At 42.9% G+C, this 27,438-nt stretch overlaps 1 protein-coding gene across 1 annotated transcript; it reads left to right on the forward strand.

Annotated features, from left to right (window-relative positions):
* The first annotated feature begins 415 nt into the window (after positions 1-415).
* On the forward strand, positions 416-24,308 carry LOC115013431 (coiled-coil domain-containing protein 180-like). The gene is made up of 14 exons (XM_029439733.1): positions 416-424; positions 815-897; positions 988-1,097; positions 15,833-15,952; positions 16,265-16,375; positions 16,743-16,838; positions 17,321-17,484; positions 17,584-17,682; positions 21,516-21,595; positions 21,741-21,829; positions 22,014-22,133; positions 23,605-23,778; positions 23,850-23,965; positions 24,131-24,308. Exons 4-14 carry the CDS (start codon positions 15,923-15,925, stop codon positions 24,306-24,308), a joined length of 1,257 nt encoding a protein of 418 aa, XP_029295593.1. The 5' UTR covers positions 416-424; positions 815-897; positions 988-1,097; positions 15,833-15,922.
* Positions 24,309-27,438: the final 3,130 nt, after the last annotated feature.

Genomic DNA, 27,438 nt, shown 5'->3' on the forward strand with positions numbered 1-27,438 from the left:
AGTAACACAACCAGCAGGTACACACAGTAACACAACCAGCAGGTACACACAGTAACACACACTGCAGAACAACCAGCAGGTACACACAGTAACACAACCAGCAGGTACACACACAGTAACACACACTGAAGCACAACCAGCAGGTAAACACACAGTAACACAACCAGCAGGTACACACACAGTAGCACACACTGCAGCACAACCAGCAGGTACACAAAGTAACACTACCATCAGGTACACACACAGTAACACAACCAGCAGGTACACACACAGTAACACAACCATCAGGTACACACACAGTAACACTGCAGGACAACCAGCAGTTACACACAGTAACACAACCAGCAGGAACACACACAGTAACACACGCTGCAGCACAACCAGCACGTACACACACAGTAACACACTGCAGCACAACCAGCAGGTACACACACAGTAACACAACCAGCAGATACACACAGTAACACACTGCAGCACAGCCAGCAGGTACACACAAAAACACAACCAGCAGGTACACACACAGTAACACAACCAGCAGGTACACATACAGTAACACAGCAGGTACACACACACAGTAAAACAGCAGATACACACACAAACACACACTGCAGATACACACGCATTAACACACTGCAGCACAACCAGCAGCTACACACACAGTAACATACACTCCAGGTTCACACACTGCGGGTACACACACAATAACATAACCAGCAGGTACATACACAGTAATACACAATTCATATGGTTTCCTCAACCAGAGTCTATTGACAAAAACAGTAATTTTACCTCTGTGTGCCTGTCTGTCTCCCAGGTGGTTTTGTCCCCTCAGCAGGGGGCAGCAGGTGGATGATGAAGACATAATTGAAGATGTCGGCAGACTTCCTGACTCTGTGGGTTCGTATCTTATTAGTTGATTTCAGAGTTTATATCACAGCTGTAGCTCCGCCTCTCTCAGCCAATCACAGCTGTGCCCCCCCCCCTCAGTGGTCGATCGTCGGAGCTCTGACATCATCGAACGACTGACAGAGAAAAAAAGCCAAAAACACAAAGAAGCTCTGAAACAGCTGGAGGCAGAACTCGCACACCTCACACAGGTAAATACTGCCATATACTACACCTGAATTACAAACTGATATACTGCCATATACTACACCTGAAGTACACTGATATACTGCCACATACTACACCTGAAGTACACTGATATACTACCACATACTACACCTGAAGTACACACTGATATACTGCCACATACTACACCTGAAGTACACACTGATATACTACCACATACTACACTTGAAATACACACTGATATACTACCACATACTACACCTGAAGTACACACTGATATACTACCACATACTACACCTGAAGTACACACTGATATACTACCACATACTACACCTGAAGTACACACCGATATACTGCCATATGCTACACCTGAAGTACACTGATATACTACACCTGAAGTACACACTGATATACTACCACATACTACACCTGAAGTACACTGATATACTACCACATACTACACACTGATATACTACCAAATACTACACCTGAAGTACACACTGATATACTGCTACATATTACACCTGAAGTACACTGATATACTACCACATACTACACCTGAAGTACACACCGATATACTGCCATATGCTACACCTGAAGTACACTGATATACTACACCTGAAGTACACACTGATATACTACCACATACTACACCTGAAGTACACACCGATATACTGCCACATACTACACCTGAAGTACACTGATATACTACCACATACTACACTTGAAGGACACACTGATATACTACCAAATACTACACCTGAAGTACACACTGATATACTGCCACATACTACACCTGAAGTACACTGATATACTGCCACATACTACACCTGAAGTACACTGATATACTACCACATACTACACCTGAAGTACACACTGATATACTACCACATACTACACCTGAAATACACACTGATATACTGCCAGATACTACACCTGAAGTACACACTGATATACTGCCAGATACTACACCTGAAGTACACTGATATACTACCACATACTACACCTGAAATACACACTGATATACTACCACATACTACACCTGAAGTACACACTGATATACTGCCATATACTACACCTGAAGTACACACTGATATACTACCACATACTACATCTGAAGTACACACTGATATACTACCACATACTACACCTGAAGTACACACTGATATACTGCCAGATACTACACCTGAAGTACACACTGATATACTGCCATATACTACACCTGAAGTACACACTGATATACTACCACATACTACATCTGAAGTACACACTGATATACTACCACATACTACACTTGAAGTACACTGATATACTACCATATACTACACCTGAAGTACACACCGATATACTGCCATATGCTACACCTGAAGTACACTGATATACTACACCTGAAGTACACACTGATATACTACCACATACTACACTTGAAGGACACACTGATATACTACCAAATACTACACCTGAAGTACACACTGATATACTATTACATATTACACCTGAAGTACACTGATATACTACCACATACTACACCTGAAGTACACACCGATATACTGCCATATGCTACACCTGAAGTACACTGATATACTACACCTGAAGTACACACTGATATACTACCACATACTACACCTGAAGTACACTGATATACTACCACATACTACACTTGAAGGACACACTGATATACTACCAAATACTACACCTGAAGTACACACTGATATACTGCTACATATTACACCTGAAGGACACTGATATACTACCACATACTACATCTGAAGTACACACTGATATACTACCAAATACTACACCTGAAGTACACACTGATATACTACCACATACTACACCTGAAGTACACACCGATATACTGCCACATACTACACCTGAAGTACACTGATATACTACCACATACTACACCTGAAGTACACACTGATATACTACCACATACTACACTTGAAGGACACACTGATATACTACCAAATACTACACCTGAAGTACACACTGATATACTGCCAGATACTACACCTGAAGTACACTGATATACTACCACATACTACACCTGAAATACACACTGATATACTACCACATACTACACCTGAAGTACACACTGATATACTGCTACATATTACACCTGAAGGACACTGATATACTACCACATACTACACCTGAAGTACACACTGATATACTACCAAATACTACACCTGAAGTACACACTGATATACTACCACATACTACACATGAAGTACACACTGATATACTGCCACATACTACTCCTGAAGTACACACTGTTATACTGCCACATAGTACACCTGAAGTGCACACTGATATACTACCATATACTATACCTGAAGTACACTGATATACTACCACATACTACACCTGAAGTACACTAATATACTGCCACATACTACACCTGAAGTACACACTGATATACTACCAAATACTACACCTGAAGTACACACTGATATACTGCCATATGCTACACCTGAAGTACACTGATATACTACACCTGAAGTACACACTGATATACTACCACATACTACACTTGAAGGACACACTGATATACTACCAAATACTACACCTGAAGTACACACTGATATACTATTACATATTACACCTGAAGTACACTGATATACTACCACATACTACACATGAAGTACACACTGATCTACTGCCACATACTACTCCTGAAGTACACACTGTTATACTGCCAGATACTACACCTGAAGTACACACTGATATACTGCCATATACTACACCTGAAGTACACACTGATATACTACCACATACTACATCTGAAGTACACACTGATATACTACCACATACTACACTTGAAGTACACTGATATACTACCATATACTACACCTGAAGTACACACCGATATACTGCCATATGCTACACCTGAAGTACACTGATATACTACACCTGAAGTACACACTGATATACTACCACATACTACACCTGAAGTACACACTGATATACTCCCACATACTACACCTGAAGTACACTGATATACTACCATATACTACACCTGAAGTACACACTCATACACTACCATATACTACACCTGAAGTACACTGATATACTACCATATACTACACCTGAAGTACACACTCATATACTACCATATACTACCCCTGAAGTACACACCGATATACTACCAAATACTACACCTGAAGTACATACTGATATACTACCATATACTACACCTGAAGTACACACTGATATACTGCCACATACTAGACTTGAAGTACACTGATATACTACCATATACTACACACCGATATACTGCCACATACTACACCTGAAGTACACACTGGTATACTACCAACTACTACACCTGAAGTACACTAATATACTGCCACATACTACACCTGAAGTACACTGATATACTGCCACATACTACACCTGAAGTACACACTGATATACTACCATATACTACACCTGAAGTACACTGATATACTGCCACATACTACACCTGAAGTACACACTGATATAATACCACATACTACACCTGAAGTACACACTGATATACTACCACATACTACACCTTAAGTACACACTGATATACTACCATATACTACACCTGAAGTACACACTGATATACTGCCACATATTACACCTGAAGTACACTGATATACTACCACATACTACACACTGATATACTACCACATACTACACCTGAAGTACACTGATATACTACCACATACTACGCCTGAAGTACACACTGATATACTACCACATACTACACCTGAAGTACACACTGATAAACTGCAATATACTACACCTGAAGTACACACTGATATACTACCATATACTACACCTGAAGTACACACTGATATACTACCAAATACTACACCTGAAGTACATACTGATAAACTGCAATATACTACAGCTGAAGTACACACTGATATACTACCATATACTATACCTGAAGTACACTGAAATACAACCACATACAACACCTGAAGTACACACTGATATACTACCACATACTACACCTGAAGTACACACTGATATACTCCCACATACTACACCTGAAGTACACTGATATACTGCCACATACTACACCTGAAGTACACACTGATATACTGCCACATACTACACCTGAAGTACACTGATATACTACACCTGAAGTACACACTGATATACTACCACATACTACACCTGAAGTACACACTGATATACTCCCATATACTACACCTGAAGTACACTGATATACTGCCACATACTACACCTGAAGTACACACTGATATACTGCCACATACTACACCTGAAGTACACTGATATACTACACCTGAAGTACACACTGATATACTACCATATACTACACCTGAAGTACACTGATATACTGCCACATACTACACCTGAAGTACACACTGATATACTGCCACATACTACACCTGAAGTACACTGATATACTACACCTGAAGTACACACTGATATACTTCCATATACTACACCTGAAGTACACACTGATATACTACCACATACTACACCTGAAGTACACTGATATACTACCAAATACTACACCTGAAGTACATACTGATAAACTGCAATATACTACAGCTGAAGTACACACTGATATACTACCATATACTATACCTGAAGTACACTGATATACAACCACATACAACACCTGAAGTACACACTGATATACTACCACATACTACACCTGAAGTACACACTGATATACTCCCACATACTACACCTGAAGTACACTAATATACTACCATATACTACACCTGAAGTACACACTCATACACTACCATATACTACACCTGAAGTACACTGATATACTCCCACATACTACACCTGAAGTACACTGATATACTACCATATACTACACCTGAAGTACACACTGATATACTGCCACATATTACACCTGAAGTACACTGATATACTACCACATACTACACACTGATATACTACCACATACTACACCTGAAGTACACTGATATACTACCACATACTACGCCTGAAGTACACACTGATATACTACCACATACTACACCTGAAGTACACACTGATAAACTGCAATATACTACACCTGAAGTACACACTGATATACTACCATATACTACACCCGAAGTACACACTGATATACTACCAAATACTACACCTGAAGTACACTGATATACTACCACATACTACACACTGATATACTACCACATACTACACCTGAAGTACACTGATATACTACCACATACTACGCCTGAAGTACACACTGATATACTACCACATACTACACCTGAAGTACACACTGATAAACTGCAATATACTACACCTGAAGTACACACTGATATACTACCATATACTACACCTGAAGTACACACTGATATACTACCAAATACTACACCTGAAGTACATACTGATAAACTGCAATATACTACAGCTGAAGTACACACTGATATACTACCATATACTATACCTGAAGTACACTGATATACAACCACATACAACACCTGAAGTACACACTGATATACTACCACATACTACACCTGAAGTACACACTGATATACTCCCACATACTACACCTGAAGTACACTGATATACTACCATATACTACACCTGAAGTACACTGATATACTGCCACATACTACACCTGAAGTACACACTGATATACTGCCACATACTACACCTGAAGTACACTGATATACTACACCTGAAGTACACACTGATATACTACCATATACTACACCTGAAGTACACTGATATACTGCCACATACTACACCTGAAGTACACACTGATATACTGCCACATACTACACCTGAAGTACACTGATATACTACACCTGAAGTACACACTGATATACTTCCATATACTACACCTGAAGTACACACTGATATACTACCACATACTACACCTGAAGTACACTGATATACTACCAAATACTACACCTGAAGTACATACTGATAAACTGCAATATACTACAGCTGAAGTACACACTGATATACTACCATATACTATACCTGAAGTACACTGATATACAACCACATACAACACCTGAAGTACACACTGATATACTACCACATACTACACCTGAAGTACACACTGATATACTCCCACATACTACACCTGAAGTACACTAATATACTACCATATACTACACCTGAAGTACACACTCATACACTACCATATACTACACCTGAAGTACACTGATATACTCCCACATACTACACCTGAAGTACACTGATATACTACCATATACTACACCTGAAGTACACACTGATATACTGCCACATATTACACCTGAAGTACACTGATATACTACCACATACTACACACTGATATACTACCACATACTACACCTGAAGTACACTGATATACTACCACATACTACGCCTGAAGTACACACTGATATACTACCACATACTACACCTGAAGTACACACTGATAAACTGCAATATACTACACCTGAAGTACACACTGATATACTACCATATACTACACCTGAAGTACACACTGATATACTACCAAATACTACACCTGAAGTACATACTGATAAACTGCAATATACTACACCTGAAGTACACTGATATACTACCATATACTACACCTGAAGTACACTGATATACTGCCACATACTACACCTGAAGTACACACTGATATACTACCACATACTACACCTGAAGTACACACTGATATACTCCCACATACTACACCTGAAGTACACTGATATACTACCATATACTACACCTGAAGTACACTGATATACTGCCACATACTACACCTGAAGTACACACTGATATACTGCCACATACTCCACCTGAAGTACACTGATATACTACACCTGAAGTACACACTGATATACTACCACATACTACACACTGATATACTACCATATACTATACCTGAAGTACACTGATATACAACCACATACAACACCTGAAGTACACACTGATATACTACCACATACTACACCTGAAGTACACACTGATATACTCCCACATACTACACCTGAAGTACACTGATATACTACCATATACTACACCTGAAGTACACTGATATACTGCCACATACTACACCTGAAGTACACACTGATATACTGCCACATACTACACCTGAAGTACACTGATATACTACACCTGAAGTACACACTGATATACTACCATATACTACACCTGAAGTACACTGATATACTGCCACATACTACACCTGAAGTACACACTGATATACTGCCACATACTACACCTGAAGTACACTGATATACTACACCTGAAGTACACACTGATATACTTCCATATACTACACCTGAAGTACACACTGATATACTACCACATACTACACCTGAAGTACACTGATATACTACCAAATACTACACCTGAAGTACATACTGATAAACTGCAATATACTACAGCTGAAGTACACACTGATATACTATCATATACTATACCTGAAGTACACTGATATACAACCACATACAACACCTGAAGTACACACTGATATACTACCACATACTACACCTGAAGTACACACTGATATACTCCCACATACTACACCTGAAGTACACTAATATACTACCATATACTACACCTGAAGTACACACTCATACACTACCATATACTACACCTGAAGTACACTGATATACTCCCACATACTACACCTGAAGTACACTGATATACTACCATATACTACACCTGAAGTACACACTGATATACTGCCACATACAGTATATCTCAAAAGTGAGTACACCCTTTAGATTTTTGCAAATATTCTGTTATATCCTTTCAGGGGATAACATTATCCTACTGAAACTTTGATATAACTTAAAGTAGTCAGTGTGCTGCTTGAATAACAGTATAGATTTATTGTCCTTTGAAAATTACTCAGTACACAGCTGTTAATGTCTAAACAGCTGGCAACAAAAGTGAGTACACCCCATAGTGAACATGTCTAAATTGTGCCCAAAGTGTCAATATTTTGTGTGACCACCATTGTTATCTAGCACTGCTTTAACCCTCCTGGGCATGGAATTCACCAGAGCTGCACAGGTTGCTTCTGGAATCTTCTTCCACTCCTCCACGACGACATCACGGAGCGCACGGATGTTGGACACCTTGCACTCCTCCACCTTCCTCTTGAGGATGCCCCACATGTGCTCAATTGGGTTTAGGTCTGGAGACATACTTGGCCAGTCCATCACCTTAACCTTCAGCTTCTTCAGCAAGGCCGTTGTCATCTTGGAGGTGTGTTTAGGGTCATTATCATGTTGGAAAACTGCCCTACGGCCCAGTTTCCGAAGAGAGGGGATCATGCTCTGCTGCAGGATGTCACAGTATATATTGGAATTCATGTGTCCCTCAATGAAATGCAGCTCCCCAGTGCCGGCAGCACTCATGCAGCCCCAGACCATGATGCTGCCACCACCATGCTTGACTGTAGGCAAAACACATTTGTCTTGGTACTCCTCACCAGGGTGCCGCCACACACGCCGGACACCATCTGACCCAAACAGGTTTATTTTGGTCTCATCAGACCACAGGACATGGTTCCAGTAACTCATGTTCTTGGATTCATTGTCTTCAGCAAACTGTTTGCGGGCTTTCTTATGCATCGGTTTCAGAAGGGGCTTCTGTCTGGGGCGACGGCCATACAAACCGATTTGATGCAGTGTGCGGCGTATGGTCTGGGCACTGACAGGCTGACATCCCACTTCTGCAACCTCTGCAGCAATGCTGGAAGCACTCGCACGTCTATTTTTGGAAACCAACCTCTGGATATGACGCTGAGCACGTGGACTCAACTTCTTTGGTCGACCCTGGCGAGGCCTGTTCCGAGTGGAACCTGTCCTGGAAAACCGCTGTATGATCTTAGCCACTGTGCTGCAACTCATTTTCATGGTGTTGGCAATCTTCTTATAGCCAAGGCCATCTTTGTGAAGCGCAATAATCCTTTTTTTCAGCCGCTCAGAGAGTTCCTTGCCATGAGGTGCCATGTTGTCCAGCATTCAGAGAGAATTGTGCCCAAAACACCAAATTTAACAGCCCTGCTTATCATTTACACCTGAATCCTTGTAACACTAACGAGTCACATGACACCAGGGCGGGAAAACAACATCATTGGGCACAATTAGGACATGTTCACTATGGGGTGTACTCACTTTTGTTGCCAGCTGTTTAGACATTAACAGCTGTGTACTGAGTAATTTTCAAAGGACAATAAATCTATACTGTTATTCAAGCAGCACACTGACTACTTTAAGTTATATCAAAGTTTCAGTAGGATAATGTTATCCCCTGAAAGGATATAACAGAATATTTGCAAAAATCTAAAGGGTGTACTCACTTTTGAGATATACTGTACTACACCTGAAGTACACTGATATACTACACCTGAAGTACACACTGATATACTACCATATACTACACCTGAAGTACACTGATATACTGCCACATACTACACCTGAAGTACACACTGATATACTGCCACATACTACACCTGAAGTACACTGATATACTACACCTGAAGTACACACTGATATACTACCACATACTACACCTGAAGTACACTGATATACTACCAAATACTACACCTGAAGTACATACTGATAAACTGCAATATACTACAGCTTAAGTACACACTGATATACTACCATATACTATACCTGAAGTACACTGATATACAACCACATACAACACCTGAAGTACACACTCATATACTACCATATACTACCCCTGAAGTACACACCGATATACTACCAAATACTACACCTGAAGTACATACTGATATACTACCATATACTACACCTGAAGTACACACTGATATACTGCCACATACTAGACTTGAAGTACACTGATATACTACCATATACTACACACCGATATACTGCCATATACTACAGCTGAAGTACACACTGATATACTGCCACATACTACACCTGAAGTACACACTGGTATACTACCAACTACTACACCTGAAGTACACTAATATACTGCCACATACTACACCTGAAGTACACTGATATACTGCCACATATTACACCTGAAGTACACTGATATACTACCACATACTACACACTGATATACTACCACATACTACACCTGAAGTACACTGATATTATACCACATACTACGCCTGAAGTACACACTGATAAACTGCAATATACTACACCTGAAGTACACACTGATATACTACCATATACTACACCTGAAGTACACACTGATATACTGCCACATATTACACCTGAAGTACACTGATATACTACCACATACTACACACTGATATACTACCACATACTACACCTGAAGTACACTGATATTATACCACATACTACACCTGAAGTACACACTGATTTACTACCATATACTACACCTGAAGTACACACTGATATACTACCAAATACTACACCTGAAGTACATACTGATAAACTGCAATATACTACAGCTGAAGTACACACTGATATACTACCATATACTATACCTGAAGTACACTGATATACAACCACATACAACACCTGAAGTACACACTGATATACTACCACATACTACACCTGAAGTACACACTGATATACTCCCACATACTACACCTGAAGTACACTGATATACTACCATATACTACACCTGAAGTACACACTCATACACTACCATATACTACACCTGAAGTACACTGATATACTACCATATACTACACCTGAAGTACACTGATATACTGCCACATACTACACCTGAAGTACACACTGATATACTGCCACATACTACACCTGAAGTACACTGATATACTACACCTGAAGTACACACTGATATACTACCATATACTACACCTGAAGTACACTGATATACTACCATATACTACACACCGATATACTGCCATATACTACAGCTGAAGTACACACTGATATACTGCCACATACTACACCTGAAGTACACACTGATATACTACCAACTACTACACCTGAAGTACACTAATATACTGCCACATACTACACCTGAAGTACATTGATATACTACCACATACTACACCTGAAGTACACACTGATATACTACCATATACTACACCTGAAGTACACTGATATACTGCCACATACTACACCTGAAGTACACACTGATATAATACCACATACTACACCTGAAGTACACACTGATATACTACCATATACTACACCTGAAGTACACACTGATATACTGCCACATATTACACCTGACGTACACTGATATACTACCACATACTACACACTGATATACTACCACATACTACACCTGAAGTACACTGATATACTACCACATACTACGCCTGAAGTACACACTGATATACTACCACATACTACGCCTGAAGTACACACCTATATACTACCACATACTACACCTGAAGTACACACTGATAAACTGCAATATACTACACCTGAAGTACACACTGATATACTACCATATACTACACTTGAAGTACACACTGATATACTACCAAATACTACACCTGAAGTACATACTGATAAACTGCAATATACTACAGCTGAAGTACACACTGATATACTACCATATACTATACCTGAAGTACACTGATATACAACCACATACAACACCTGAAGTACACACTGATATACTACCACATACTACACCTGAAGTACACACTGATATACTCCCACATACTACACCTGAAGTACACTGATATACTACCATATACTACACCTGAAGTACACACTCATACACTACCATATACTACACCATAAGTACACTGATATACTACCATATACTACACCTGAAGTACACACTCATATACTACCATATACTACCCCTGAAGTACACACTAATATACTACCACATACTACACCTCGCCTCATGATGCTGGATGGCGTTCTCCACCTGCTCCATCCAGTTCAGAGGTGGCGCTGTGTGTGCTGGGTCCATGAGTGGCCAGATTGTTCTGTCACAACAAGTCGATGGTGGACCCACATGAAGCACACAGGAAACCAAGGATAATTGGTAATGACCTTTATTAGTAGTTATAGTTAGCAGGTTATAGCCGAGTACACTGATCCACCGCGGGATGATAATAATCCACAAGGACCAACCAATAGGTAGCAGGCAAGGGGTAAATCGGGGCCGGGCGGAGGGTCAGGAAACAGGCAAGACAGGTTGAAGGAATCCTGTTTTTACAAACAGCGAGTTCTCAAGCAGGCGTTGAAGGACGGCCTGGACATGATGCACATGTTCCCCCTTGGTACGGGAGTAGATCAAGATGTCGTCTAGGTATACGAACACCTGCTTGTTCAACATTTCTCTAAGAACATCATTTACCAATGACTGGAATACCGCTGGGGCGTTTGTGAGGCCGAACGGCATCACCAGGTATTCATAATGTCCAGATGCAGTGTTAAAAGCCGTCTTCCACTCGTCTCCCTCCCGGATCCGAACTAAGTGATAGGCATTGCGAAGGTCCAACTTCGTAAAGATGGTAGCCCCCTGCAATAACTCAAAAGCGGAGGAGATGAGGGGAAGAGGATATCGGTTCTTTACCGTGATGTCATTGAGGCCCCTGTAATCAATACACAGCCTCAGAGTCTTGTCCTTCTTTTCCACAAAGAAGAATCCTGCCCCTGCCGATGAGGACGAGGGATGGATTATCCCGGCAGCCAGAGAGTCATTAATGTAACTTTCCATGGCCTCCCTCTCGGGTGTCGACAGGGAATACAGGCGACCACGAGGAGGGGACATGCCGGGGTGTAGTTCAATCGCGCAGTCGTATGGACGGTGCGGGGGCAGAGACGTGGCCCGGGACTTGCTGAATACCTCCTGGAAGTCATGGTATTCAACCGGCACCCCGATAAATCCGGAGCAGGACTGGGGCAGACGGACTGCTGCGGAGCGACGGCTTGCTTCAGGCACACCTTGTGGCAGGCAGGGCTCCACCCCAGAATGGCCCCTGTCACCCAGTCAATGTTAGGGTTGTGGCGGCGGAGCCAGGGGTAGCCCAGAATCAACGGAAAATGAGGAGACCGTAGAAGGTGAAACTGGATGGTCTCGTGGTGGTTGCCGGACAGTAGCATCCGAACAGGCATGGTCTGGTGAGTGACGGTCCCTAGGAGGTGGCCATCCAGGGCACTGGCCGGAACGGGGACCGGCAGAGGAACCCGGTCAATCCCCAGCTGCAACGCAAGGTCCTCGTCCATGAGGCTAACATCAGCCCCGGAGTCAATGAATGTAGCAAGGGCGTGGGACCCGTCAGTCAACAGCAGTCGAACGTGACACAGGGGTCTTTGGTTGGGGAAGAGTCTTTGGGTTCGGCTCACCAGTATGTTCCCCATTACTGGTGAGCCCGGTCTTTTGTTGGGCATTTGGAAACGAAATGGCCACCCTGGCCGCAGTATAGACAGAGGTTCCTTTGTCTACGGTGCTCACGTTCCTCTGAGGTGAGGCTTGTGCGCCCCACCTGCATGGGCTCAGGTCCGCCTGGCAATGGCTCAGCATCAAAACTGCTGGGCGCCACAGGTCCTCGCTGCCGGCCGGATATGAAGTGACCTAGTGGCCGCTGTCGTTTCTCTCGCCTCCTCACCTGGATCCAGTCTGGACGTGAGTTCGATTAATCCATCTAGCAAGGATGGTAACTCAAAAGATACCAGCTCATCTTTAAGATAATCCGGTAGCCCTAGCAGGTAATCATCAGGCGTCATTTTGAGCTGCAGAATTCCAATCACTCTGGCGAGCTCTGGTCCGAAAGTCAATCACATAATCAGCTACCGTCCGGTCTCCCTGCTTTAGACTCATCAGACCTCCGGTAGCGTCTGGACCCATGGAAACTCCGCCGAAGACCTTGCGTAGCTCGGCCGAAAAAGCAGCAAAAGAGGAGCAAGCTGTCGTCTGTCGCTCCCACTCTGCTGTTCCCCACAGCCGAGCTCTCCCCGTTAGGTGGGTGATGACGAAAGCCACCTTACGCCCATCCGAATTGAAGGTGTTTGGCTTCAAGGCGAACAGGAGAGAACAGTTTGTAATGAACGGGTTGCAGCCCTCAGTATCACCGGCGTAGCGCTCCGGGGTCCCCACCTGAGGCTCCGGTGCTGGTCCTGGAGCTGAAACTGGCGGCAGCGGAGCTGGAGGAGGCCCAGGACTAGTTGCAGATCTCATAGCTAGCATTAGCTGCTGAACCTGGGCAACTAACATAGCCATCACTTGCTCCTGGTTAACGGCCGACTGCCGTAGCTCGTTCGTCATCGAGGCGAACCTCGCCTCATGATGCTGGATGGCGTTCTCCACCTGCTCCATCCGGTTCAGAGGTGGCGCTGTGTGTGCTGGGTCCATGAGTGGCCAGATTGTTCTGTCACAACAAGTCGATGGTGGACCCAAGTGCAGCACACAGGAAACCAAGGATAATTGGTAATGACCTTTATTAGTAGTTATAGTTAGCAGGTTATAGTCGAGTACACTGATCCACAAGGACCAACCAATAGGTAGCAGGCAAGGGGTAAGTTGGGGCCGGGCAGAGGGTCAGGAAACAGGCAAGACAGGTTGAAGGAATCCTATCTGGGTCGGGAAACAGGCAAAGCAGGCAGGTCAGGGGCAGACAGGGTCGGCAACGAGAGATCTGTTTGGGGAAGAGTGCTGGAAAGACTTGCATGATACAGAGTACAATCTGGCACTGAGTGAGTGACTGGGAGAGGCTTAAATAAGGGCTTGATTAATTGGCAGCAGCCTGAGCCCAAGGTGAGGTGATGAGGTGGGAGTGGCTGGCTGGTGAGGTGATAAGGAGGCGGGGTGTGGAAAAGTACCGGGCGGAGGTAAGAAGTACTGGAGCAGACTGTGACAACACCTGAGGTAATTTAACATATTGTGTGTTCAGGTGTGTGAGACTCAGGTGAGGACCGTCAGTGTGGAGTTGCTGTCCTCTCTGCAGGACGTGGACCTCAGATTGAACACCCTGAAGGACAGAATGGAACACCTGGAACCCGTCAGTGTGCGGGTACATGAACATCTGGAACACGTCAGCGGATGAGACGTCCTTAAAGTGCTCAGAATAAATGGAAATGTTCTGTAATTCTTCGATAACTGCATCTGCTGATGAAGATCATGAGACGTGATCGAAAGCTCCAAAATATTTCTCAATTGAATGTGAAAAAACGTATTTAATATTTACAGAAACTATAACAGTTGAATAAATAATATATCATTTTGAATACTTAGAAACTTGTACAGAGTTTGGTTGGCTGCTCAAACATCTTCTGAGATGTGTTCGGCTGGGGAATAATCAGTGTGTGTGTGTGTGTGTGTTCAGGAGGTGTGTGTTCTCTGGCAGGAGGTGGAGGAGGAGGTGAAGCTGAAGAAGTTCAGAATCGTGGAGCTGAACCACAAACTGACCGAATCTGAGACTCAACGCACTGACAAAGTCGGACTGAGTTCAACATGTTCCAGATAAATAATAAAGATTTATTCTCTAAACATGTGCACATACATATACTCACAAGATGCAGTAGTGCTGATAAAAAGATGATCAATAATGAAATGAAAGATCACAAATCCTCAGAGGCTCTTTAAATATATTTTATACTTTTATTGTTTGTGAGAATTAAAGCTGAAAAGTCCATGAAGAAAAGAGGTGGCGCGTCGGGAACCAAAAACATTTATTAATATAAAATAAAGACTTGGGATGTTAATTTATAATATTTATACGTTTATCTGCCTCAGTGTTCTTCTTGTAGTTAGGTATGAACCATGTGTTCCACACATAATACATGTGTGTGTGTTTCTTATAGATCAGAGTTGTGCTCAGGAAGAACCTCCACCTGCTGGGGAAGATCAGCTTCCTACCTCCACCTGACGTCTGCAGGCTGATCCACACTGAGGCCACGGTAACCCTCTGACCCCTGACCTCTAACCTCTGACCCAATGTCCACACTAACAGACTCACAGGCTTTGAGGTGTGTCGTATCGTACAATGCATGAGGGCTTCCCTCTATGAACATTTCACGTAAGACCGCATTTCTGCAGACTGCCTGAGGGAATTACCCACAATTAATAGTGTTGTGACGTTAAACACAGACCAATAAACCAATAAAGTGTTGGAGTCCCAGCAGAACGACAGAGTTTGTATCATTATCAGGACGCCACCCAGAGACTTCAAAAAGGCCGGGTACTCCGAGCTGCTGTTCACCTCACCTCTCTGGGAGGGAAGGAGATACAGGGCTCACCTCCACACAGTGGAGAGTGCGGTCCCGACCTAAAACATGTTGAACCCTTGCTGCCTCTCAAACACTTACCAGCTGACGTCAGTTAAGTCCCTGAGGGTTCAGGGTGGACATTGGGTCTCAGTTCTTCTTTTTCTGTGTCTCAGATGTTGAATCAGTCTCTTTTGGCGAACCGGCGCAGCGTGGCTCGTCTGCTGCTGCTCCTCCAGGAGGAGAACCTGCAGCAGGAGGCGCTCCTCCGTCTGCACTGGGAGGACTGCCTGAGCCGCTGGAGGAGGGGCAGAGTCACCCAGGTAATAGACGGCTTCAGGTGGGTGGGAACCAGGTTATAGACCGTTTCAAGTCATAGATACTAAGACTTAGATTGTGCATATAATGATAATAAATTATTTGAACTATTGTGTTGTAGGAGTCTGTGTAGCAGTGATGAGGAACAGCTGGTCTCAGGTCAGCTGGAGATGAAACGAGATCTGACAGAACAACGTGAAGACATCGTCGATAAGATCTGGTAACGTGATGTCAAACATGAAGCAAATTTACTCGCGCAATAGATAATTTGTTATTATCACCTGTTGAATGACTCTGGTTCACTGCAGCGGTATGAACATAATAATCAGATTTATCTGTGATGTCATCTGAATAAAGGATCAACAGGAAGCAGAAATAACTCCATCAGGATGTTTGTATCAGTCTGAGTTCCTTCTGTCAGGTCTGCAAGACCACAAGCTAACAACTCTTAAAATGCTTGTTTTCTGAATGGAGTTTGGTTGATCAGCGCTAAGCTAACATTGTAGCTCCATCATGTAAATGAGATGTAAACATGTTTCTACACACACACATCTACACACACACATCTACACACTGATATCTACACACACATCTCTACACACTGATATCTACACACTTATATCTACACACTGATATCTACAAACTGATATCTACTCACTGATATCTACACACACATATCTACACACTGATATCTACACACTTATATCTACACACTGATATCTACAAACTGATATCTACTCACTGATATCTACTCACTGATATCTACACACACATATCTACACACTGATATCTACACTCTGATATCTACACACTGATATCTACACACTGATATATACTCACTGATATCTACTCACTGATATCTACACACACATCTCTACACACTGATATCTACACACTTATATCTACACACTGATATCTACAAACTGATATCTACTCACTGATATCTACACACACATCTCTACACACTGATATCTACACACTTATATCTACACACTGATATCTACAAACTGATATCTACTCACTGATATCTACACACACATATCTACACACTGATATCTACACACTGATATCTACACACTGATATATACTCACTGATATCTACTCACTGATATCTACTCACTGATATCTACTCACTGATATCTACACACACATATCTACACACTGATATCTACACTCTGATATCTACACACTGATATCTACACTCTGATATCTACACACTGATATCTACTCACTGATATCTACTCACTGATATCTACACACACATATCTACACACACATATCTACACACTGATATCTACTCACTGATATCTACACACACATATCTACTCACTGATATCTACACACACATATCTACACACACATATCTACACACTGATATCTACTCACTGATATCTACAAACTGATATCTACACACTGATATCTACACACTGATATCTACACACTGCTATCTACACACTGATATCTACACACTGATATCTACACACTGATATCTACACACTGATATCTACACACTGCTATCTACACACTGATATCTACACACTGCTATCTACACACTGATATCTACACACACATATCTACACACTGATATCTACACACTGATATCTACACACTGATATCTACAAACTGATATCTACTCACTGATATCTACACACTGATATCTACACACTGATATCTACACACTGATATCTACACACTGATATCTACACACACATATCTACTCACTGATATCTACTCACTGATATCTACACACTGATATCTACTCACTGATATCTACACACTGATATCTACACACACATATCTACACACTGATATCTACACACTGATATCTACACACTGATATCTACAAACTGATATCTACTCACTGATATCTACACACTGATATCTACACACACATCTACACACTGATATCTACACACTGATATCTACACACTGATATCTACAAACTGATATCTACTCACTGATATCTACACACTGATATCTACACACACATCTACACACTGATATCTACTCACTGATATCTACACACTGATATCTACACACTGATATCTACACACACATATCTACACACTGATATCTACACACTGATATCTACACACTGATATCTACACACTGATATCTACTCACTGATATCTACAAACTGATATCTACACACTGATATCTACACACTGATATCTACACACACATATCTACACACTGATATCTACAAACTGATATCTACACACTGATATCTACACACACATATCTACACACTGATATCTACACACTGATATCTACACACTGATATCTACACACACATATCTACACACTGATATCTACACACTGATATCTACAAACTGATATCTACTCACTGATATCTACACACTGATATCTACACACTGATATCTACAAACTGATATCTACTCACTGGTATCTACACACTGATATCTACTCACTGATATCTACAAACTGATATCTACACACTGATATCTACACACTGATATCTACACACACATATCTACACACTGATATCTACACACTGATATCTACTCACTGATATCTACACACACATATCTACACACTGATATCTACACACTGATATCTACACACTGATATCTACTCACTGATATCTACAAACTGATATCTACTCACTGATATCTACACACTGATATCTACTCACTGATATCTACACACTGATATCTACACACTGATATCTACTCACTGATATCTACACACTGATATCTACACACTGATATCTACACACACATATCTACACACTGATATCTACACACTGATATCTACACACTGATATCTACACACTGATATTTACAAACTGATATCTACACACTGATATCTACACACTGATATCTACACACTGATATCTACACACTGATATCTACTCACTGATATCTACACACTGATATCTACACACTGATATCTACACACACATATCTACACACTGATATCTACACACTGATATCTACACACTGATATCTACTCACTGATATCTACAAACTGATATCTACACACTGATATCTACACACTGATATCTACACACACATATCTACACACTGATATCTACACACTGATATCTACACACACATATCTACACACTGATATCTACACACTGATATCTACAAACTGATATCTACTCACTGATATCTACACACTGATATCTACACACTTCTACACACTGATATCTACACACTGATATCTACAAACTGATATCTACTCACTGATATCTACACACTGATATCTACTCACTGATATCTACACACTGATATCTACACACTGATATCTACTCACTGATATCTACAAACTGATATCTACTCACTGATATCTACACACTGATATCTACTCACTGATATCTACACACTGATATCTACACACTGATATCTACACACACATATCTACACACTGATATCTACTCACTGATATCTACTCACTGATATCTACACACTGATATCTACTCACTGATATCTACACACTGATATCTACTCACTGATATCTACTCACTGATATCTACTCACTGATATCTACTCACTGATATCTACTCACTGATATCTACACACTGATATCTACTCACTGATATCTACTCACTGATATCTACACACTGATATCTACTCACTGATATCTACACACTGCTATCTACACACTGACATCTACACACTGATATCTACACACTGATATCTACACACTGATATCTACACACTGATATCTACTCACTGATATCTACACACTGATATCTACACACTGATATCTACTCACTGATATCTACACACACATATCTACACACACATATCTACACAATGATATCTACACACATATCCACACACACAAATCTACACACATATCTACACACACATATCTACACACTGAATTCTACACACTGATATATACACACATATCTACACATTGATATCTACACACACATATCTACACACTTGTTCACGTCTTTGCAAAGAGTTTGTTTGTAATTGCACCGCATGAAAAATGTGCTTTGTGTTTGGTGTGCACGCCTCATTATATGAGGTAGTGACAGGCGGGTCAGACGTCCAATTACAGTCTCTGTTTCAGGTCTATGGTCCCGCCCTCCTGTTCCACTGCTCTGGTCTCTGATTGGTTCAACCAGCTGACAGCTGTGAATCAACTGATCGGTAACAACTCAGTGTCTCCATCCACAGGCTTTATAGTCATTCTGCACAGAAGAACCTGAACCTGAACGTGTGTGTGTGTCTGTCTGTCTGTTTGTGTGTGTGTGTGTGTGTGTGTGTGTGTCTGTCTGTTTGTGTGTGTGTTCAGACGGTCTTCATGCTGACTTCCTCTATCAGCTCCATTGTTGTTATGAACAGAAGTGGCAGGATCGACTGGCTGAGGTGGAGCGCTGTGAGGTGAAACACACTGACTTTATATTATATTAATGTATATTATATTATGTTGTATTACATTATAATATATTATATTAATTTATATTATATTATACTAAGTTATATTTATTTTTATTATAATAGATTATTATAATTGAATATTACTCTCACTGATTATTCTTGTTGTTTTCAACATGTCGTCCTGTAGGAGGCGCTGTCTGCTCTGCAGCTGTCTGATGAGGAAGTGAAGGACATTGTCAGCTCTCAGCTCCTCACTCTGATTGGACGAAGCCAGAGTCAGGACGAAGAGCGATTGGCTGCCTTAGATGTTAGTCTTAGTCTGTAACCTGTCTGTCTGTAACCTGTCTTTCTGTAACCTGTCTGTGTTTGTAACCTGTCTGTATGTAACTTGTCTGTCTGTAACCTGTCTGTGTTTGTAAACTGTCTGTCTGTAACTTGTCTGTCTGTAACCTGTCTGTGTTTGTAACCTGTCTGTATGTAACTTGTCTGTCTGTAACATGTCTGTCTGTAACCTGTCTGTCTGTAACTTGTCTCAGTCTGTAACTTGTCTGTCTGTAACCTGTCTGTCTGTAACCTGTCTGTGTCTGTAACCTGTCTGTGTCTGTAACCTGTCTGTGTTTGTAATCTGTCTGTATGTAACCGGTCTGTCTGTAACTTGTCTGTCTGTAACCTGTCTGTATGTAACCTGTCTGTCTGTAATCTGTCTGTCTGTAACCTGTCTGTCTGTAACCTGTCTGTGTTTGTAACCTGTCTGTATGTAACTTGTATGTCTGTAACCTGTCTGTGTTTGTAACCTGTCTGTGTTTGTAACCTGTCTGTCTGTAACTTGTCTCAGTCTGTAACTTGTCTGTATGTAACCTATCTGTGTGTAACCTGTCTGTCTGTAACTTGTCTCAGTCTGTAACTTGTCTGTCTGTAACCTGTCTTTCTGTAACCTGTCTGTTTGTAACCTGTCTGTGTTTGTAATCTGTCTGTATGTAACCGGTCTGTCTGTAACTTGTCTGTCTGTAACCTGTCTGTATGTAACCTGTCTGTCTGTAACCTGTCTGTTTGTAACCTGTCTGTTTGTAACCTGTCTGTGTTTGTAACCTGTCTGTATGTAACTTGTATGTCTGTAACCTGTCTGTGTTTGTAACCTGTCTGTCTGTAACTTGTCTCAGTCTGTAACTTGTCTGTATGTAACCTGTCTGTGTTTGTAATCTGTCTGTATGTAACCTGTCTGTATGTAACCTGTCTGCCTGTAACCTGTCTGTCTGTCTGTAACTTGTCTCAGTCTGTAACTTGTCTCAGTCTGTAACTTGTCTGTCTGTAACCTGTCTGTATGTAACCTGTCTGTGTTTGTAATCTGTCTGCCTGTAACCTGTCTGTCTGTAACTTGTCTCAGTCTGTAACCTGTCTGTCTGTAACTTGTCTCGTCTGTAACCTGTCTGTCTCTGTCTGTAACCTGTGTGTGTTTGTAACCTGTCTGTGTTTGTAACCTGTCTGTCTCTGCCTGTAACCTGTCTGTGTTTGTAACCTGTCTGTGTTTGTAACCTGTCTGTATATAACCTGTCTGTCTGTAACCTGTCTGTCTCTGTCTGTAACCTGTCTGTGTCTGTAACCTGTCTATCTGTAACCTGTCTATCTGTAACCTGTCTGTCTGTAACCTGTCTGTCTGTAACCTGTCTGTCTCTGTCTGTAACCTTTCTGCCTGTCTGTATGTAACCTGTCTGTCTCTGTCTGTAACCTTTCTGCCTGTCTGTATGTAACCTGTCTGTCTGTAACCTGTCTGTCTGCAGCTGTGCTGTGACTCCGCTGCCCGTCGTGCTCTCAGTTTCAGCAGGTGTGTGTTTGTTGTGATGCGAGGAGCAGCGCTGCTATGGGAGACACACAGCCGCAGGTTAGAGAGCAGAGAAGAAGATGTACAACAACACCTGCACGAGCTGAGACGCTCACAGCAGCGACACACACAGGTGAGTGTCTGAGACAGAACAGCTTTGCAGGTAGGAGGCTCTCCCATGATGCTTTGCTGTTGTGTCATCAGAGGAAGAAAGTGCATCTGGATGACCTGCTCGGGAGACTTCGTCAGGAGAGCAGCGAGGACGCTCTGAAGACGTCTCTGGACAAAAGTGTCCAATACCTGCAGGATGTCACACACAGGTACTGCAGGACACATGCTAATGCTAACGCTAATATAGAGTCACTGCAGGGATTAAACACGCAGCTCTCAGATCAAATATCTACAGACGGTTACTGACAGTGAAACAAAGCTTTTGATGTGAAGGTGTTGAGTGTGTGTGTGTGTGTGTGTGTGTGTGTGTGCAGCTGCAGACAGTGTGTCTCTGATCAGGGGGACGTGTTGGACCGTCTCCCCACTCTCTACCTGGAGGAGCTCCTCTCCTACAGTCGCAGCATCAGCTCCTTCTTCCACCTCAGCCACACCTACAGACCGGTAACCACGGCAACCACACCTACAGACACACACACCCACGCCTGCTGGTAACCATAGCAACGACCCAACCGTGTAAAACTGCAGTGAGGAGCTCTCGTCTCCCCCTCGAGTAAAAACACCTCGCCGTCCACCGCTTTCTATATTTCAACCCTGAATACTCACCTCTGATTGGCTATTTGTCACAGACAGACAACCATCGTCCGACATGTAGAGCGAAAGGTTCTCACGTTAATGTAGCGTTGGTTTTATCTGGACTACTTTCACACAGAATGTGAAGATTACATTTTATTCTGGAAGAAGTTTGATGCTTCACTAACAAAGACATCGACCAATCAGGTCGAGCAGAACGGAGCCTCCGTAGTCCCACGGTCTGTGGGGTTATATCAGAGGAGGTTGTTGTGGAGCATCTTTAATATATGTAGAAACACACGCTCAAAGACGGCAAACTTCCTTCTTGCCTTTCACAATAAAAGCCCTGGACATTTCCACAGTGGAGCGCAGACATCGCTGCCTGTCTGAAGGTCTGAGGTTACTGTACACACGACTATACTCTGTTATAAAATATTTAAAGGGCCTACGAAATGATCTGTCGTCAGTGTTATTGGGCTTGGTATATGATGGAGGTTGCATATCTATTGTGAAATGTGCCATATATATATTTTTAATATTGATGTATTCGAAATAAATCACGATCATAACAGCATAAAAATGACTTCCGCAAACAACAATAGATCGCTGCGCATAGAGCATCCACTTCGGCAATGTTCGGGCGATGACGTCACAAGTAGAATACTTAGAGAATAGAATACTATGTTCGTCTGCGTTACAGCCGCCGCAAGTAGAATACAGCCGCCGCCAGTGTTCGTCTGCGTTACAGCCGCCGCCAGTGTTCGTCTGCGTTGAAGCGACCAGTAAGTATACAGACTGTACGTCATCTGTACATTACAGTTATAGTACCAGTAGACCTGCACATGACGTGTTAAACATACAATTACCACATGCATGTACATAATAAATATATTTGTTTAATTTGATATCATTGCTCTCTCAATCAATTCAACCACATCTTTTATTATGAATGTTATTCGATATTTTCTTTACGCAGACATGTATAAACATGCAATACAATTTCAAGCTGGTTTGAAAGATTTATTAGATTTATATATAATATATATATATATATATATATATATATATATATTTTATATATCCATCCATCCATCCATCCATCGTCCACCGCTTATCCGGGATCGGGTCGCGGGGGCAGCAGCTCCAGTAAGGAACCCCAATCTTCCCTTCTCCGGGCCACATCCTCCAGCTCCGACTGGGGGATCCTGAGGCGTTCCCAGGCCAGTGAGGAGATATAATCTCTCCACCGAGTCCTGGGTCTTCCCCGGGGTCTCCTCCCAGCTGGACGTGCCTGGAACACCTCCCTAGGGAGGCGCCCAGGTGGCATCCTTACTAGATGCCCGAACCACCTCAACTGGCTCCTTTCAACGTAAAGGAGCAGCGGCTCTACTCCGAGTCTCTCACGGATGGCTGAGCTTCTCACCCTATCTCTAAGGGAGACGCCAGCCACCCGTCTGAGAAAACCCATTTCGGCCGCTTGTACCCGTGATCTCGTTCTTTCGGTCATGACCCAGCCTTCATGACCATAGGTGAGGGTAGGAACGAAGATCGACCGGTATATTGAGAGCTTTGCCTTCTGGCTCAGCTCTCTTTTCGTCACAACGGTGCGGTAAAGTGACTGTAATACCGCCCCCGCTGCTCCGATTCTCCGGCCAATCTCTCGCTCCATTGTCCCCTCACTCGCGAACAAGACCCCGAGGTACTTGAACTCCTTCACTTGGGGTAATGGCTCATTCCCTACCCGGAGTAGGCAATCCACCGGTTTCCTGCTGAGAGCCATGGCCTCAGATTTGGAGGTGCTGATCCTCATCCCAACCGCTGCACACTCGGCTGCGAACCGATCCAGTGACTGTTGAAGGTCACAGGACCGATGATGCCATAAGGACCACATCATCTGCAAAGAGCAGCGATGAGATCCTCAGGTCACCGAACTGCAACCCCTCTCCTCCACGACTACGCCTCGATATCCTATCCATGAAAATCACGAACAGGATTGGTGATAAAGCGCAGCCCTGGCGGAGGCCAACATTCACGGGAAACGAGTCCGACTTACTGCCGAGTATCCGGACACAACTCTCGCTTTGGGCGTACAGGGATTGGATGGCCCTCAAAAGTGACCCCCTCACCCCATACTCCCGCAGCACCTCCCACAGTATCACCCGGGGGACCCGGTCATACGCCTTCTCCAGATCCACAAAACACATGTAGACCGGATGGGCGTACTCCCAGGCCCCCTCCAGGATCCTTGCAAGAGTAAAGAGTTGGTCTGTTGTTCCACGACCAGGACGGAATCCGCATTGTTCCTCTTCAATCAGAGGTTCGACTACCGGCCGAACCCTCCTTTCCAGTACCTTGGAGTAGACTTTACCAGGGAGGCTGAGAAGTGTGATACCCCTGTAGTTGGCACACACTCTCTGGTCCCCCTTTTTAAATAGGGAACCACCACCCCGGTCTGCCAACCCCTAGGCACTGTCCCAGACTTCCACGCAATGTTGACGAGGCGTGTCAACCAAGACAGCCCCTCAACACCCAAAGCCTTCAGCATTTCTGGACGGATCTCATCAACCCCTGCGGCTTTGCCACTGTGGAGTTGTTTGACTACCTCAGTGACTTCCATCAGGGAAATTGACGATGATCCCCCATCAGCTTCCAGCTCTGCCTCAACCATAGAGGGCGTGTTAGTCGGATTCAGGAGTTCCTCAAAGTGCTCCTTCCACCGGCCGATAACCTTCTCAGTTGAAGTCAGCAGGGTCCCACCCTTGCTGTACACAGCTTGGATGGTTCCTCGCTTCCCCCTCCTGAGGTGCCGGATGGTTTTCCAGAAGCACCTTGGTGCCGACCGAAAGTCCTTCTCCATAGCTTCTCCGAACTTCTCCCACACCCGCTGCTTTGCCTCTGACACGGCAGAAGCTGCCGCCCTTCTAGTCCTTCGATACCCTGCAACTGTTTCCGGAGTCCTCCCGGATAACATAACCCGGAAGGACTCCTTCTTCAGTCGGACGGCTTCCCTGACCACCGGGGTCCACCACGGTGTTCGAGGGTTACCGCCCCT

Source organism: Cottoperca gobio, chromosome 9 (assembly GCF_900634415.1).
Source record: "Cottoperca gobio chromosome 9, fCotGob3.1, whole genome shotgun sequence".
In the NCBI taxonomy this organism is placed as follows: Eukaryota; Metazoa; Chordata; class Actinopteri; order Perciformes; family Bovichtidae; genus Cottoperca; species Cottoperca gobio.